Genomic DNA, 19,339 nt, shown 5'->3' on the forward strand with positions numbered 1-19,339 from the left:
ACTATGGTATAATTTTTGACACGAAAATAACATGGATTCCTAAATTTGCATTATAGGGGAGGTCATCTTTTAATGTGGGTACTTATTTGTAGAAAGAAATGAGAAAGTCAATTAAAGCCTTTTAATACAATGCAATGAGGAGAAGAAAAATGACTTTCAACACATTTCGTAAACATTTGTGATCGTGTCTCATACTGCATAATTCATTAAATATAAGTGCAGTTACTGCTATTAATCAATTAATCGTCCGCTCAGAAAGCCACAATTACTTTGTCACAACATTGGGTCACTCAGTGGGACACCAGTCTGAAACAGAACAGTTGACACGAAGTGTTTTGAATGGTGTCGACGTTTAACAATCAGTACTTGGGAGCTGGCGGCCAACCTAACACTCGCCTTTAGTCTATTGAGAGCTCAGAACCTAGTAATTTATGTGAGTCACCAAGTAATAATGAGATCCGTACGTACGCGGCTCGAGATGCCGTTCCACAGTGTCAATATTGCCTCTTGAGCAAAATGGTTTGACGAACCCTGCATCAGGAAGTAACTTCCACGGTATGAGAGGGAGCTGTAGTAGACGAAAATTATAGGGGGAGGCAGAAATTGGAATAACTGCAACAAATTATTGACGTTTCCCAGCAAGTGCTATTCAGAGATGAATAGGATGGACAGAATAGGAAGGAGGTCCGCATCGCTCCAGTAAAAAATGACGACGAAAATGCAGAGGCATATTTCGGCACTGCGGCGCGGTGATTTCTATGTGTACCTGTGAAAAAAACTGTATTACGTAACATAATTTTTTCGTGGCGGTAATTAGAATTCTACTAGTGCCACTATCCCTCGTAGCGCTAGAAGAACTGGTGGTTAGGTGGTGTCTGTTACAACTTAAGAGGGAGAATGAGAACTGTTCTATGACTGGGAAAAATCTTCCGGCTAAAAGCGACGCCGATATTTTAATCCCGAATAACCGGTATATTTCAGAATTTGTTTGATCTCGGTTATAACAGGTATTTTTTATTTTTAATAAATTAACGAGGAAAAACCGAAATGTCAGTTAGCCATAGCAATTTTTATACATACGATTTGAATTATTCTGAAATATTGGGTTATTATAGAAAATGTGGAAACCGATCAGTGCTATTTTAATAACAATGCTAACAGAAATAGTCAACAAACGCATGGTATAAGAATTAGTACACCATAGCTAAGACAAAAATAATTCTGTTGCTTGTGCCCTGGCTTAAGGTACGCGTGTGCATGCAGTGGGCAAGACTTGCCCCCATCTGTTCTATACGGTAGTTTCTCATTGTCCTCTCCAAACATCCGCTGTACTGCACCCCAGTGTAGAAATATGAGGGCTATTCGGAAAGTAAGGTCCGATCGGTCGCGAAATGGAAACCACTGTTAGAATCAAAAATGTTTTGTTTGCAACTGTTAGCTACACCTTCCAGCAGTTTCTCTATATACTGTGGTCACCGCTCCGACTTAGACATTTGTCGTAGCGCTGTACCAACTTTCCAACACCTCGTCATAGAAGGCTGCTGGCAGTACTTTTCGCCAATTCTCTACGCTGATCTACGGCACGATGTCTGTGCCAAAACGTTGTCTTCAGCCAGCATTTCTTGTGAGCAGAGATCAAACCCAGGGAAAGCCAATTACGGTCTGTATTGTGGGTAATCAGACAATTCCATCTATAATGCTGCAGGAGCATCTTCATTGTCCCTGGCCAGCCGGAGTGGCCGAGCGGTTCTTGGGGCTACAGTCTGCAACATCGCGACCGCTACGGTTGTACGTTGGAATCCTGCCACGGGCATGGATGTGTATGATGTCCTTAGGTTAGTTAGGTTTATGTAGTTCTAAGTTCTAGGGGACTGATGACCTCAGAAGTTAAGTCTCATAGTGCTTAGAGCCATTTGAACCTTTTTTTTATTTTTATCTTTTCATTGCCCCTGCAGAGTGCGGCCGAGAATTGTGACGAAGAAGGAAGAGTATTACAGTTGTGTTATGTGGGCAGCATGACATCAGGCGCAATCTCTCACCAGGTCCTCATACTTGGCGGAAGACACTAATTTCTAGGCATCTCTAGGTGCTCACTCTTCGCTCAGAACTTAAAAGAGCGACGTGACACAATCGACAGGCAGACTAGAGACACTTTCCAGCACTTATGTGCAAAGCTTCATCAGATTTTTCACTGCAGTTTCCATTTTGTGATCGATCAGAGCTCACTTTCCGAATAGCCCTCGTATTTTATTTTTTTTTTTTTTTACAAATTGATGTAACAATGAATCGCAATGCTTCATTTGCTCTAACAGATTAAAGAAGAAAAATTGAGATAGTAAAAGATGAAGGAAATTAGGGTAACAGAAATAAATTAAAAACTTAAGAACTATTCATTAAAAATGCCCAGTTACAATAGAAAGTAGCTAATCTGCTTCTGATGTCTACACAATACGCCTTTACCTGCTTGTAGCCCTTGAAAACGGACAAATTAAAACGAAAACAGACTTCTTCAACTTCAATGATGACGTCTTCTCGGTTTATCAGCCGAGTCAACGCTCGTTCTGCAGAAATCTTTCAACAAGTTTCCTACTTGTCATCTTCAGATTTCGCCTGAAGATGATAAGTAAGAAACTTGTTGAAACGTTGCTGCAGAACGACGCCTTGACTCGGTTGATAATCCGAGAGGACTTTATCATCGAGATTCGCCGAGAAAGTCTAAATTCGCAGTTTCTTCAACCTCCGTTTTCAGTCTTTAGCACTGACTATTCGTAAGGCGTAAGTGCGTATATGATCCATGATTACAACATGAATTCTGAGTAGAGATTCAAGAAATTATAATCACTAAGAGAATGGTGATTTTTTTCTAATATTCAACCACTTACCACTTTTCTTTCAAAAATGGTTCAAATGGCTCTGAGCACTATGGGACTTAACATCTGTGGTCATCAGTCCCCTAGAACTTAGAACTACTTAAACCTAACTAACCTAAGGACATCACACACATCCTTGTCCGAGGCAGGATTCGAACCTGCGACCGTAGCAGTCGCGCGGTTCCGGACTGAGCGCCTAGAGCCGCTAGACCACCGCGGCCGGCCCACTTTTCTTTGTCCGATTTCTACCTTTATTACAGGAAATAATGTGAACAAAAAACAGAAAACTGATTATTTCAGAAACCGGTTGCCATGAGTGCTTTTAGCAGTCAGGTTAAACTGGCGTAGAAAAAACCGATATAACCGAAAACCGATTGTTTTAGCAGTAACCGCCATCCTTAAACTATTGCCGGATGTGGTCTAATTTCGATTCGTTCATAGTTACGTATCCTTAAAAAAAGAAAGTGATAAAATTGTGTTCCACATCTCCAAAACAAAGTTCCTAGGTACGCTAGGTTATTCGATAGTAAGGTCACAACTAATAACTTTGCGATCCTCAGTGTTTTTCCAGGTCTGAAAATAGTGCTGACGCAGCCGTGCAGTACTCGCAGAAACCGCTGCCGACGTTTTGCTGGCAGGTGCCGAGATTCCAGCAGCGACAATGTGCGGCGCCGCCCACGCTCCCCGTGGCCTATTTTTATTGTCACTAGGATTTCCGCCGGTGCTGGTGGGTGCGGCCTCGCAGAAGCAGGGAGAGGGGAGAGAGAGCGGCGCGCATAGCCGATGTACCGCTGCAAATAGTCGTCTAGCTGCTTGGGGCGGCGCCTGCTATATAGGCCGCCCGCGACGCGCCTCGCGTTCGCCAGTCCGCTCGCAACAGACACCGCCGAGGCTTCGCCGCCAAACACCACACCAGCGTCACCACACCAGCAGCCATGGTGAGTCACGAGCTCCGCAGGTGCCACCCCGGGCAACTGGCCACTCGCCGATCTCCGTAGTATCAGGATTGCACCGCCCACTTGTACAGTGGGTCTTGCGGATTTCAAGTCATCGTGGCAATAGCGTGAAGGTTTTGAATGTGCCGTTACAATCTGAAGCACTCCGATAATGCAGTCGACCAGAATCATGTAGGACTACTGAAACCATTACCGGGCTCCACTGTTTCAGGGCAGCTGAAAAACCTAATGAAAACAATCGATTCAGTTGATCGTAGTTCTACGTATCACTTGGATTATTGTTCACTCATTTATTTCGAGTGAAACCAGTCTGAGGTAACAACCGAACAAAACAGACGATTCAGATCATTGTGATTATGCATATTGACTGAATTGCTCTTTTTTTTAAAGTGTAACCTGTCTGTACTTCTTCTGTCGGTTGAACTATGTATCCGTTCTTTCAGCTAAAAACTCTCTTAGGTGTTTTAGTTTACTGAGCTATCCATTCGTTCTTCTGAGTGAAACCAGTCTATTCATCACTTAACTCTGATTAAAACATTGGTGGGGATTGTATTGTTCCAGCTACAGTTACCTTGTAACTAATTATGCCGATATATCGTTGGGGGTACAATTTTGAGCGTAAAATTTCCCTTAGGGATACATAAAGAAGACGGGAGCTCTGTCAGAATTTAGCGACTGCCTGCATTCCATTTTACTGAAAAGCTGTAATACTGTCATTGAATTAAAAAGCATTTAAATCTGGAGTCGGACCTGCTGGTCTAGCGGTGGGAAGCGAAAATCTCCAGTGAGATTCTCCTGCGTCCCAATAGAACCTTCTTTCCTAGAACGAAGAACGATACAGTTATTTGGCTAGTCGGACGTTATATTCATTACGTGGTGGGAAGCGGATATGATCCGGACCCTTGTGCCTTTTACCAGTATATTACGGCCCTGGATATGGCAAAGGATACCATACTATCGTGGGCGTTTTGCGAATATGGTGTATCTAGCATTAGTCGTCAAGGATTTGGATGAAGAGTAGAATCCCTTTTCCGTTTGAGTGTTCTGTTTCTGTCACCTTGCTTTTGATAAAATTAAAAAAAAACAACAAAAAATGTGAGTTAACCGGTCCTCTTGGTATTTTCGTCATTGTCCCTTTCAGGTCTATTGATACACAGTGTACTTCCTTTATGTGGCCCTTTTTGTCTTGTTTTTTTTTTTTCGTTTGATTCATAAAAAATAAAAATCGTTGCAGCTCACGACTGGAAATGATTTTTTTCTTTCTTATGTGGCGGAAACCATGTAGCATTAGCTCCGATTTTGTTTCTTTCTTTCTTGAGCAGCAAGTTGTACGGTTTAACAAAAAAAGATAAATAAAAATAAAAATAAGAGAAGGCCATTACTATGTGGGAGCAGCACAATGACAGGCTGGAGGGGGGGGGGAGGGGAGGGAGAGGGTGCCAAGTATCGTGGCGAAGCCTCAGGATTCGACCCCATCCCCTGTGTACCATATCTCCACCCAGCCTGAACCTGACTTTCTCCGTTCTTTCCTGCCACTACCAGCTAAAAAAAGGTAGTAAGGTGCGTGCCTGGAACCAAAATAGCGGAAAAAACAGAGAAAGGGGGTAGCACCTAAAAAAAAACCGATAAGGCATCTGCCTCGAAACAGGTCACAGCATAGAATTTAAATTGGGTCACGGATTTTTCAGTCTTCCTTTTAACTTAGCCTTCACATCTCAGTGATGTGAGGAGTCGCCAAAAACGACACTTGGTACGGATTCCACGTTAAACTGTATGTCGACTTTCCCCGGTTGGATAGCTGGGGCAGATTAAAGACATGCAGGCCGCCGAAGTGGCGTCCGATAGAAAGACTTGCATCAGGCCAGTGAGCAGTACGAAATTAGTATTATTATTTGAATTTAGTACTTAAAATTTTATTCAACTATTTGTGACGAAGGTAAATATATTTTACAGAATATTACGTTATTAGGTACATACGTAAAAATCATCGTTCAAATGGCTCTGAGCACTATGAGACTTAACTTCTGAGGTCATCAGTACCCTAGAACTTAGAACTATTTAAACCTAACTAACCTAAGGACATCACACACGCCCATGCCCACGGCAGGATTCGAATCCGCGACCGTAGCGGTCGCGCGGTTCCAGACTGTAGCGCCTAGAACCGCTCGACCACTCTGGCCGGCTAAAAATCATGACCGTACGCCCAAACCAATTTACATTTTACAGCTTTGCAGGTGCAGTATTTCACTGGCGTGAAAAATTACTATTCACATTCACACACTGGTGCTTTAGTTACACAGTTAGCCGTTCTATGGCCATCACTGTAAACAGTATGCAACCACGTTCGCACCTCCCTCGACCGCTGCGAGAGACAAGTGGAGTCGCTTGATACAGGTGCACCAAGTTCCGAGTGGGAACATTTGGCATCAAATGAGCGTTTTGGCATTGTTAAATATCTTTGACTAAGCTCCGTTATCGCCCGTCATCACTGTTATTACAGTTCCAATACTTGCTTCTTACTGAGTGCCAATAAACAGATTCACTTCAGTTACTCATCCATATTTATGAAACGGTGTTTGCTTAATACTAAACTTTGTGTCTGGATCGTAATGCCGAAACCCTCAGTGGCGTATTAACGGAAGAAATCATAAGACAAGATAAAAAGTGACCCTATAAATTAAGTGCAATGTACAGTGTCTGGAAGTGTGATTCATCTTCTGAAACTATACTAACTAAAGAAATTCTCAGAATATTAACGAACGACGACAAATATTTTTTGTGAAAGGAAGAATACTTCCGTCAGGTGTCAGTATATGCTTAACGAGCCAGTGATTGTCACCAAACAGTTAAAAAAATTTATCATATGCTTGCTGTTCACGTCACCTCAGCATTTACCGAAAGAATCGGTGATGAGTCCAAAACAATGCGAAGAGAGAGACAGAGCTTCAATAAATTTAAATAAAAAGTAATTTTTCGTTTATTCAAAAATAAATTTACAACATAACACCACTTATTAATCTTTGCAAACCAATCAGAAATACGTATTTAATGCCGGAAGTACGAAAAAATAGCATTTAAGTAAGTAAATATGTAAACTTCTAAAATAATTCAGTTTTAGAAATACACTTTTTACTCATCTCTGTTTAAAATAAGATTTTTCTCCAAAAGTGTTAGCAGCCCTAGTTATGGTTCATATGTAATCGAAATGGCTTAAAATACCGTAAATGAAATAACTAAAACCCGGCGACAGTGGAAACAATCATAAACTGCCGTAACTGTTAGCGACTTGTGGCAGTCGGTTTTCTCACATTAAGTGAAACCACTGAAACCTGGAGAGCGAGTCAGAAACATTCTCGTAGCGGAAATGGCCGAAAGGGTGATTGTTTTCATTCGATTGAAAAAAAAAAACGACTGAACGAAAAAGCTACCGATTGTCCAGTCGGTTGGCCCATCGTAACATTTGTACAGTGGACCTCGCGGATGTCTTTCCTCAGGCGAGAGTGTAGGTTTTAAATATGTCGCTACGATTTGAAGCAATGCGATAATGGAGTAGAGGTTTTTTTTCGCTTTTTAATAATAAGCCGGTAAGAAACAACTGACAGATCAATTTGCCATAGCAGCAGTGTAAAAGGTTTTGGTTCTTAAATAAACTTTCTTTCAAAAATGAGCAAAGTTTATTTGCAAAATTTCGATTGCGTTGAAATACTGGGCTACTATAGCAAGTGATAAAAGCGATATTACAGCACCAGAAGTAGAAACGAGCAACAAACACCTGACAAAAGAATCGTACCTCGTTTGTATTGCAGAAAGATGCCTCTGTAGTTTGGGAGTATTTTACGATGTGCCGTAGCAATAAAACACACTACTCCATTTGCTTCAAAAGATTAAAGACGGAAGAGGGCCTGCCGGAGTGGGCGAGCGGTTCAAGGCGCTACAGTCTGGAACCGCGCGACCGCTACGGTCGCAGGTTCGGATCCTGCCTCGGGCATGGATGTGTGTGATGTCCTTAGGTTAGTTAGGTTTAAGTAGTTCTAAGTTCTAGGGGACTGATGACCTCAGAAGTTAAGTCCCATAGTGCTCAGAGCCATTTTGAACGGAAGAGGCACAACAGACTTGGGGCCTAATACAACAATGGTTCGGCGGATAGAAGACATATTTGACTGATATACTTGTAATTTTATTGACATGTTATAAACCTGGGGTAATAACTGATCCCTTAATGTTGTGCTTGCTTCAGGGCGAAAAATTGTTGCCATCGAAAGTAACGATGCAGGGAAGTCATCAACTTGGGACCTTTCACTCACGTGATTGCCGCTCCTGTCTCCTTCACCTTCTTTATCTTTGCTGCAGACAATGAGACCAATTTCTACCACAGCCTCGGCCCACTATCGATCGAGATGCCTTAGATTACTTCAGACGGTTTTAACAGTCAGGTTAAACTGTAGACGAGAATACTGGTATAACAGAAAACCGATTATATAAGAAAAAGTACCACCACAGCTGTACCTTGAGAATGCCTTTATTCTAGCGCACGACTAATTTGGATGGCACGTTATTGCCATCCTGCCACTGCCAAAAGCGTATTTGACTTCCTTGGCGCATTTACTGTGGGACCCTTGTTACTAGCACACGTGGGCTAGCATTCATCAGGAGTCTATACTCGACACCACGTTGTTTCCAGAGAGTTGAAGCAGCACAGAACAACTTACCCATAACTGTCTTCCCATCTCAGTTTGCCTTGCTGCTAAACTGGGTTAGAGTCTTTGTTGTTGCTAGGTGTGTAATAAACTTCGCACCCGGTAATCCCCCGCCAAGGGACTTGCTGCAGTGGTAACACCGACTCCTGTCACAACACCGAAGTTAGGCGCTGTCGTACTTGGATAGAACTAGGGTGAGTGACCGCCCTGTTCTGCCGAGCGTTGTTGCCAAGCGGGGTGCACTCCGTCCTCGAGAGGCCAGTCGAAGAGTTACTTGACTGAGAAGTAGCGGCTCCAGTCACGAAAACTGACAGAAGCTGGGACACCGCCGACTACTTGCCCCTGCATATCCGCATCCAGTGACGCCTATCGGATAAGGATGAGACGGCGGTCGAGAAGTGTCGTTGGCCCTCGCGATGCCTTTTCGGACGGAGTCCGTAATCCCCCGAAGCCTAAGGGCTTGCCGCAGCGGTTCTAGGCGCTTCAGTCCGGAACCACGCTGCTGCTACGGTCGCAGGTTCGAATCCTGCTTCGACATGGATGTGTGTGATGTCCTTCGGTTAGTTAGGTTTAAGTAGTTCTAACAAGGGGAGCCCATGACGTTTGGAACGCGGATTTACTGCAAACTTCGTACACTCGTAGCACTCCATCAGGACTACAAAATGTTGGAGCAGTAGCGTGTACTTCTCAAGCGTTATTGAGAAAATCACAAGATAATTTCGGTGGTCAAATATATACCTGCGCGTGGCGATTTTTACCATGAAGCGGCGGCAGCCGATTGGTTAGCGTTCAAGCCCGTAATCGCTGGATCGATGGATCTAGTCCCGATCGTCAGTTTTTTTTATTTTCAACACAGTCATTTTCTTTACTATTTATATGACAATTTATATAATGGGAAAAATACATGTAATAGGATGAACTTTTATGATATTTACAATGTTATTTGGCTGTCTACAAATTTTAATTATCAAAAATAGTATAATATTCATAACTATCGACTAGTAAACGACCAAACGCATAAAGTGATACTGAAAATGTATGCTTGTCCGTGATTTGAGAAATCCTTTATAAATGGAAGGAGCCTGAAACTACCTGTTACCTGCAAGTTTTGACCGGCACACACGGCTTTCGAAAGATGTACAATTAATCGTCGCTTTCGACATTACGACTACAAGTTGCAGGATCGTATTTTTCGTCAAAACATGGAAAACATAAAGTTATGAATATTATATTATTTGTGATAGTAAAAATTTGTAGACTGCCAAATAACATTGTAAATTTAATAAAAGTTCATCCAATTACACGTATTTTTCCCATTATATCAATTGCAATACAAATAGTAAAGAAGATGACTGTGTTGAAAATAAAAAAGAAAATTGACGAACGGGACTCGATACAGCGATTCCGGTGCTTGAACGCTAACCACTCGGCTGCCGCCGCTTCATGGTAAAAATGGCCACGAGCAGGTGTATATTTGACGACCGAAATTATCTTGCAATTTTCTCAATAACGCTTGAGAAGTACGCGCTACTTCTTACACATTTTGTTGTCCTCATGGGGTACTACGAGTGTACGATGTTTGCACTAAATCCGCGTTCCAAACGTCATGGCCTTCCCTTGTAAGTCTAGGGGACTGATGACCTCAGATGTTAAGTCCCGCAGTCGGGATTGACTAGCACTTGGATGGGTGACCGTCCGGTTATGTCGCGCGCCTGTGGCAAGCGGGGTGCACTCAGGCGTTGGAGGCCATTTGAGGAGCAACGTGACTGAGAAGTAGCGGCTGCGGTCACGAAGGATGACAGCGGCCGGGAGAGTGGTGTGCTGAACACATGCCCCTCCATATCCACATCCGGTGACGCCTATCGGCTGAGGATGCTACGGCGGTCGGTTGGTATCGTTGTACCTTCAAGGCCTGTTCCGACGGAGTTCAGTTTAGTAATTTCCCAAAATCACCCACAAACATATTCTTCCTACTGTATCGTGTAGGCACAAGACGAAGAAGTCGTAATTTCCCATCGTTCCTGATGTTCCGGATTTTCATAGACAACATTATAAGAATGATCCTATAGCTAATTGAATGGCTAGGTGTCTCACAAGTCTCGAACTCCCTTGTGATTGATTTTGCGTGAAACGCTGTATACCAACTGGTTCTGTAAGGTATTTCACTGTCAGAGCGCCTCTGAAGTGGCTGTGGAGGAACTTTTGCAGGTACATAAGGTAAGCTTGTGAGGAGGTAGCCAGACGTGCAGGTGAGACATAGGCAGGTAGGCCCATAACCTACGCCAAACCTCCGGCCGTTGCACACTGTCGTCAGCCTTCTATATCTGACACCGCGACCCGTATTAATAGAGCAGGGCCCTGCTTTTATTCTGCAGAAATGCGCCTGGCTCGCTCCCAGCACCTCGTTACGCCAGACGAGCCGTTTATCTTCGCCGCACTGGGGGAAGATAACGGGAAGACTAATTGCGTCTCACTTTGAACAATAACTCGGGCGGAGCTCCGTGGCAAAGGTACGTCTTTGTTGCTAGGGTGACTTCTTTCTGAATGAGCTGCTGAAATTATGGCGACCTGGCACGGTCGGAAGTGTTGCCCTTTGTCTTCATTACTATGTAAATCAATTACTGAATGTAGTGACAGTAACGCCGACGTAAAATCCACACTGTTTCTGATCTCTCTTCTCTCTGGACTCTTCGGGCACCAACGACAACACGTGAAGTGGCAGTACCTGCATATTGGAACCGTACAGATAATACTGTTCGTTGGTGAGAGCATTTAATAAAAGTCTTAAAGTTCGTTGACTACTGTGTACAGGACAGCTAAACACCTGCCGCATGGACAGATTCGTCTTACGATATTTCCTGGAAACTGATTTAACTGTAGACTGGATACGGCGGCGGGAAATAAACGTCTTCAACACTATGACGTTACTATTTACTAAATAATTTCACACATTCTTTTATGCTATCAGCACGACGGATTGATATGCTGTCTTTTTTATCCACGGATCAGCGATCGAGTAGTATGCGCGGTATTTTGCGAAAATAATTTAAACTTCTGTTCACTCGTGCTATTCACTGAAAATTCTCGCAAGTCAGTTAACTTTATTGTGTAAAATATTACGAGCCCGCAGACGTAAGCATTTCAGAGCCAGAATGGGCAAAAATCTACCGTAGAAAACCTGAAGTTCGTGAGCACGTGAAGAGATTTTACAAGCTTCTAGACCTGTGGCACAAAATATTTTAAACATTGTTAGAAGCGATTGATTCGTTGCACATCCGCAAAGTTCTTTTCTAAGGCCACTTTCACCTCTACGAGTGCTTGCAACAGACTGACTCCGAGCAATGTAGCCTTCATTCCGCCATTAACAAACTCATAACAGTACATTTCCTGTACATGATACTATGCAAACTTTATATCTAGCCACACAACTTGAGCTTAGCGCTTATTTCTCTGAAATGTTACAATATTACAATTTCACTGTGATTCGATGGTACATCTTGTGCGTAATAAACTTGCTCCTTACGTGCAGAGTTTCAAGTGAATAGAAACTATATCAAAATTAATATCTATCACAAAACTTACACATCAATGAGGACTAGAATTTTAACAGTTTTACGAGATGCCTTTGCGTTTTTTCTGGGGTACTTACTTTCGGTTTTATCTGCTTATTATTATCATTAATCGGCCAAACATTAGAGCTAATTTTAACTATTTTTTAAAAATTAACAAGAATAATGTGTCTACAGCTTGCTATTCTCATTTATTAACATATAATGCCACTATACTTGCAGTTTTTCGTATTATTGTTACATAAATTATTTTTTAATCATCGGAATCGACATTGTGCTCCATTATTAACGTTGCATATTTTTAACGAAAAATCTGATACTTAAATTCGGTAGGGCTGGTCAAGCGCTGCTAGCAGACACTTTGTTTCCTATGACGGATTAGCGCAAATTGAAGTTATTAATGTATAAAGAACAAAGTTAGCTCTAAATCTATGATCGTCCGTAATTAACTATTCCGCAAATATAATCGGTCTTTAAATTGCCATTCGCCGTGGACTTCCCGATATAGCAACCTGCTGCTCTCATTAGAGCCATGGTTTACTTTATGTTCGTACATACTGCCGGTACCGGTCGCTGCACAAACTCTGGCAGTTCCCACATGCCATGTGTCCGCACGCACGCCACGCCTCCAATCAAACCCACACGCGAGAATGTTTTCGTATTACAATGTGGAATTAGTTATTCACAAATGACGAATGCTTTTGAATGTACACGCGTCACACCAGTTGGGAATAACATCTGAAATGCTTTGGAAATCTGTTTCAACTAAGTGTTTACAAATTCAGGGATAAAGAAGTAAAACGTTTCCAGAGCATCAAGCCTAGCTGTCAAGAATTTTTTCTTGAATAACATCTTAACAAACACCATATAGAATCACCGTTTACTTATCAATACTTGCAAATGAAGTAGGTACTGCTAATAGAGAATATTTATGGACATCGTGGTAAAAATTAACTGCCAATTCGTTCTGAATTATATCGAAATCGTGGCAGGAGTTGCTAACATATCTACTGTTAGCTGTCTATCTGCTTTAGTAATTGAACTAGCCTTTGCTAGGCAGAGTCGAGACTGAAAAAAATTATTTGAAAGGTGTGCCCTAGAACCATATAATACGTGACTATATTTTAATGTGAATAGGTCATTCATTGTAGGGACAGATCTGTGCTGTTGTATTAGGTCTAAAAATACATAAAAGAATAACTGATAAAAGTATAAACTCATATTGCTACGGAAATAACACCACTGGTTCGTTTACAAGCTCAAACAATGCCTGCATCTCACCAGTCGCGCTCCAGGTCTCGGCTGATGTACATCTACAGAGCGCCAGGTTAAATGTTTATCTTTTTCTGTGTTTTCCTCGTAGTATATTTATAACATGTTGTGCGTGTTTTTCTGTTTAAGAGGTTCAATCTCAGGTTTTTGTCAGTGTGAATTCATTCAGCACTTCCTAGTGTACCCGACGCGGTGGATCCGCTCTCGCAGCAGGTTGAGTGGCGGGTGGTAACGCGTTCGCGTCGCTCGAGGAGGGCCAATGTGGAGATTGGCCGCTTAGCCTAGCCCATTCACCCTGAGACTGGACAGGTGGCCGCTCCTTCAGCAGGGTCCGAGCAGGGGGAGAGGCTTACTAGTTATCGGGAGATCCAACGCAAGTCTTGTTACGGAGCCCCTTAGGCAGATAATGTGCAGGACTGGAAAGAAAGCCAATGTGCAGTCGGCATATCTGCCGGGGGAGTCTCATCCGAGATGTAGAAGCAGCTTTGCCTGTGACTATCGAGCGTGCACGGTGCATTCTGCAAGTTGTGGCTCACGTCGGCACCAGCGACACCTGTCGCGTGGCTTTTGGGGACATCCCCAGTTCATACAGGCGGCTGGCGGAGGTTGTGAAGATTGCTGGCCTCGTGAGAGGGGAGCAAGTAGTGCTCGCAGTTTGCAGCATTGTTCCTAGAGTTGATAGGGGCCCTTTGGTTTGGAGCCGAGTGGAAGGTCTCAACCAAAAGCTTCGTCGACTCTGTGACGGTTTTGGCTGCAGATTTATGGACCTGCGTTATCGTGTGGTCAATCGTAGGGCTCCCCTTGATAGGAAGCAGCTACTTGGGTAGCAGAGTGCCTGTGGAGCGCACATTAAGGTTTTTTAGGCTAGGCGGTAGTTTGAGGTGGACTGATGGACACTCGTCAGTCGATGCCCAGAAAGGAAAGTCAGACAGCATATATACAATTCAAGTGTCAAGACTTCATCAGTAAACTGCCGAAGTGTTAGTAATAAAATTCCCTATTTTAGTGCTTTCCATGAAAGTTCTCACGCTCAAATTATCCTTGGAACCAAGAGCTGAAGTGGAAAGCTCTGAGATATTTAGCAAGTCGTGTAAAGCATATCGGAAAGACAGATTTGGAGCCATAAAAGGGGAAGTGTACATGGTAGTTGACAAAAATATCGTCTCTATTGGGATCGAAGTTGAGTGTGACAGTGAAGTTATCCGGTGGTGTATAGCAGGTGTAGGCGAAACTAAATTAATTGCTGGACGTTTTTACCGGCCGCACGACTCAGTTGTGACAGTTCTATACTCATTCAAATAAAGTCTACGGTCAGTAGCGCGGAAATACCCAGATCATGCAATACCAGTTGGAGGCGACCTTAACCTACCGAGTATACGCAGACTGCGATGTTTATGAATTCATTTCGAGGGGTACAGACAGCCAGTCATGCGAAATACATTTGAACACATTTTCTGAAAGCTGTCTTGAGCAGCTAGCTCGGCAGCCCACATATAATGGAAATATCTTAGATCTTGTACCTATAAATAGGCCAGACCTTACCGACACTGTCAGCATAGAAACGGGGATTAGCGATCATGATGTCATTATAGCAACTATGGTTACTATACTTAATAAATCAGTCAATAAGGCTAGGAGAGTGTTTCTGCTAGACAGAGAAGATAAGCAGTTCTTAGTTCCTCACTTAGACAGTGAACTGAAATCACTTAATTTCTGTAAGATGGACGTAGAGGAATCATGGGCAAAGTTTAAGCAGACTGTAAATCATGGTCTGGATTATTATGCCCCTAGCAAGTGGAAAAAGGATGGGAAAAACCCACCATTGGTTAATAACGTTATTCAAAATGTTCAAATGTGTGTGAAATCTTATGGGACTTAACTGATAAGGTCATCAGTCCCTAAGCTTACACACTACTTAAACTAAATTATCCTAAGGACAAACACACACACCCATGCCCGAGGGAGGACTCGAAACTCCGCCGGGACCAGCCGCACAGTCCATGGCTGCAGCGCCCTAGACCGCTCGGCTAATCCCGCGTGGCAATAACGTTATTCGGAAAATGCAGAGGAAGCAGACGCAGTTGCACTCTCGGTTGTAAAGAAAGCACTCAAATAACGACAAGCAAAGTTTAGTAGAGATTCGTGCGTCTGTGAAAGGATCTACATACAAGCATACAATAATTATGAATGGTGGGCTCCATGTGGTTACCAAGTCGTTCAACGATCGTAAACCATAAAATTACCAAACATGCAGCATCCAGTCGCAAAATTATGTTTTATTTATTCACCTTTGCAAATCGATTTCAACTGATTAACAGCCATCATCGGTGCTTTAAACAAATATGTGCTCTGAGTAGTAATACTGTCTTAAGCAGAGGTCAAACATAAACTTTATGTTTGACCTCTGCTTAAGACAGTATTACTACTCAGGGCACATATTGGTTTAAAGCACCGATGATGGCTGTTAATCAGTTGAAATCGATTTGCAAAGGTGAATAAATAAAACATAATTTTGCGACTGGTTGCTGCATGTTTGGTAATCATACAACAATTACCAGCGTCACACCTTAGCAAAAGATCTGCCACAGAAAAGTCGCTAAGCGGATCTAACGCTTCCATTCAGTCCCCTGGTAACCAGTCTGGTGTGGGAGTTTAAGAAAGGAAAACTAAAGCCGAAGTTTTAACTTTCACGTTCAAGAAATCGTTCATGCAGAAGAATCGTACATATATACCGTCATCTGACCATCGGACAGACTCTCGTACGGATGATATAGTAATAAGTATCTCTGTAGAGAGACAACTGAAAGATTTGAAAGCATTAGGTCCGGATGGAAACCCAATTCAGTTACCAAGAGTACTCTATGGCATAGGCCCCTTAACCTAGCTTACATTTATCGAGAATCGTCCAGCACCAAGTCTCAAGCGACTGGAAAAAAGCGCAGGCGTTTCCACTGTATAAGAAGGGTAAAAGAACGAACCCCCAAGATCACAGACAAATATATCTAATTTCTGTTTGCTGGAGAAGCCTTGATCATATTCTCAGTTCGAATGTAATAAACTTTCTTGAGACTGAGAAGCTTATGTCCACGAACCAGAATGCTTTTAAAAAGCATTGCTCGTGCGGAACCCAGCTTGCCCTTTTCTCGCTTGATATACTGCGAACTGCGGATGAAGGGCGACAGATAGAGTCGATATTTATAGATTTCCGGAAAGCATTTGACGTGGTGTTTCATTGCATGATGTTAACGAAGGTAAGAGCGTATGGAATACGTTCACAGATATACGAGGTGTGGCTAGAAAAAAACCGGACTAGTAGTGGTGAAACAATAAAACGAATGCAATAAGGCTGAAAGTCGCGTGGCCTGTCACGTGACTCTCGCTCCGCCTACTGCTCGAGTTTCATCTGCCTCCTGCACTCAGTCTGCCCGTGGCGTCTGTTTTAAGTAGTTGACGTTTTGTCTGTGCGTCGGAATATGTTGAGTGTACAGAAAGAACAGCGTGTTAACATCAAATTTTGTTTCAAACTAGGAAAATCTGCAAGTGAAACGTTTGTAATGTTACAACAAGTGTACGGCGATGATTGTTTATCGCGAACACAAGTGTTTGAGTGGTTTAAACGAGTTAAAGATGGCCGCGAAGACACCAGTGATGACACTCGCACTGGCAGACCATTGTCAGCAAAAACTGACATCAAAGGGATTGTGCACATTGATTGGGTACCAGAGGGACAAACAGTAAATCAGCATTAGTACATTAGCGTCCTGGCTACCCTACCCTACGTGAGCGAGTACGGAGAAAACGGAACGATTTGTGGAGAAAAAATTCATGGATCCTTCACCAAGACAATGCCCCAGCTCACAGTGCGTTGTCAGTGAAGACGTTTTTGGCAAAACACAACATTCCCATCTTAGATCATCCACCCTACTCACCTGATTTGGCCCCCTGTGACTTTTTTCTTTTCCCTAAATTCAAGTCAGCTTTGAAAGGAACTAGATTTGAGACTGTTGAAGCAGTAAAAGAAAAAGCGACGGAAGTAATGTATGGACTTACCGAAAATGATCTGCAGCATTGCTATGAACAGTGGAAAATTCGTATGGAGCGGTGTAGAGACCGAGGAGGAGAGTACATTGAAGGAGATAACATGAAATTGTAAATAATTGTAAATAAATGTTTTTTCCAGCATCAGTCCGGTTTTTTTCTAGCCGCACCTCGTATGAGTGGCTCGAACACTTCATAAGTAATAGAACCCGGTTTGTTGTCCTCGACGGCGAATGTTCATCAGGGATAAAGTTATTGTCAGAAGTGCCCCAGGGAAGCACGATGACACAGCTGTTGTTCTCCACATACATAAACTATTTGGAGGACAGGGTGGGCTGCAATCTGAGGTTGGTTGATGATGATGATGATGACGTTGTGTACAGTAAGGCGTGGAAGTTGAGTGACTGTAGGAAGATACAAGACAGTATTTCTAGTTGATGTGATAAATGGCAGGTTGCTCTAAATATGGAAAAAAATAAGTTAATGCGGATGAGTAGGAAGAACAAGCCTGTAATTTTCGGTTACAGTGTTACTAGCGTAAAGCATAACACAGTCAAGTCAAATATATGGGCGTAGCTTTGCAAAGCGATTTGAAATGGAATGAGTATCCGAGAACTGTGGTAGGGAAAGCGAATGGTCGACCTTGGTTTCTTGGGAGACTTTGAGGAAAGAGTGGTTCACCTGTAAAGGAGTCCACGTATAGGACACTGGTACGACCAATTCTTGAGTATCGCTCGAGTGTTTGGGATCCGCACCAGATCGGATTAAAGGAAGACATCGAAGCAGTTCAGAGGCGGGGTGCTAGATTTATTACTGGTAGGTTCGAACAACTTGCAAGTGTTACGACGTGCTTCGGGAACTCAAATGGGAATACCTGGACGGAAGACGACGTTCTTTTCAGGAAACACTATTTAGAAAATTTAGAGAAGCGGTATTCGAATCTGACTGCCGAACAATTCTACTGCCGCCAACATGCATTGCGCCCAAGGACCACGAAGATAAGATTCCAGAAATTAGGGCTGATACGGAGGCATACAGACAGTCATTTTTCCCTCGTTCTATTTGAGAGTGGAACAGGAAAGGAAATGAGCAGTAGTGGTACAGGGTACCCTCCGCAACCCACTGCACGGTGGGTAGCGAATTATCGATGTAGATGCAGGTGTAGATGCAGAAAGAAAACCAAGCATGAGACCAGTAGTGATTCTCTAGCAGTAAGAGGTTCCTACTCAGTGGTCTGGAGGTAACCACAGCAGTTGTCGAAACCGGTCACCTTGATAAATAAATCGTGATCAAGACTGTTTTTAATAGTAAATATGAGACCATTAAATTTTGTGTCGTTCCTACCCCGACAGCAGAAAAGAACTCCCATACTGGACGTGTTTGTTCTTCACTTTTCTTCTGCGGTCGTCCAAAGAATTATCAAAGACATTCTTGTGATAAGCCTGGGTGTTGACTCAATGATCACAAAACAAAGTGGGCTAGGAGCTTCATTTTGGAAGTGCCACTAACAGCCCTGGTCGACTCATTTTTCAGATCATAATTTGCTGCAGATGCCCATCAGTAGAAAGTTAACAGTTGCTTCACTGTGAGTACAAGGTTTCTAGAAGTGATCGTTAATGGTACTCAGCGCATTAGCGTAGGTGGCACACACTCAGTCTGATGAGGTGCCTGTATTTACACACTAAGGGAATGTCAGGTGTGATGTCACTCATGTTACGGATTGGTGGCACCACACTGGTGTCCATGTGGCCCCGGCTGTGATCCAATAATAAAGGACTAAACACAGCTGAAGCGGTTTATTAATACCGTAGATGACAGCTCGTAGCTGTGGCTGGCCCACCTTCAAGGGTGCTGCACTTCTCTGTTTGCTTTCGTACTATTCTGTGAACATGAATATTTTATAGTTAACCTACCAATATTGAGTATCTGTATGAGAA

At 42.9% G+C, this 19,339-nt stretch overlaps 1 protein-coding gene across 1 annotated transcript in view; it reads left to right on the forward strand.

The window, feature by feature from the left end:
• Positions 1-3,675: 3,675 nt before the first annotated feature.
• LOC126237362 (troponin C) overlaps positions 3,676-19,339 on the forward strand; it is a 54,072-nt gene continuing 38,408 nt past the window's right edge. Inside the window, exon 1 of the mRNA XM_049947430.1 lies at positions 3,676-3,808. Coding sequence (XP_049803387.1) covers positions 3,806-3,808 — 3 coding nt within the window. The 5' untranslated portion in view covers positions 3,676-3,805. The remainder of the gene's footprint in view (positions 3,809-19,339) is intronic.

This window comes from Schistocerca nitens, chromosome 2 (genome assembly GCF_023898315.1).
Source record: "Schistocerca nitens isolate TAMUIC-IGC-003100 chromosome 2, iqSchNite1.1, whole genome shotgun sequence".
In the NCBI taxonomy this organism is placed as follows: Eukaryota; Metazoa; Arthropoda; class Insecta; order Orthoptera; family Acrididae; genus Schistocerca; species Schistocerca nitens.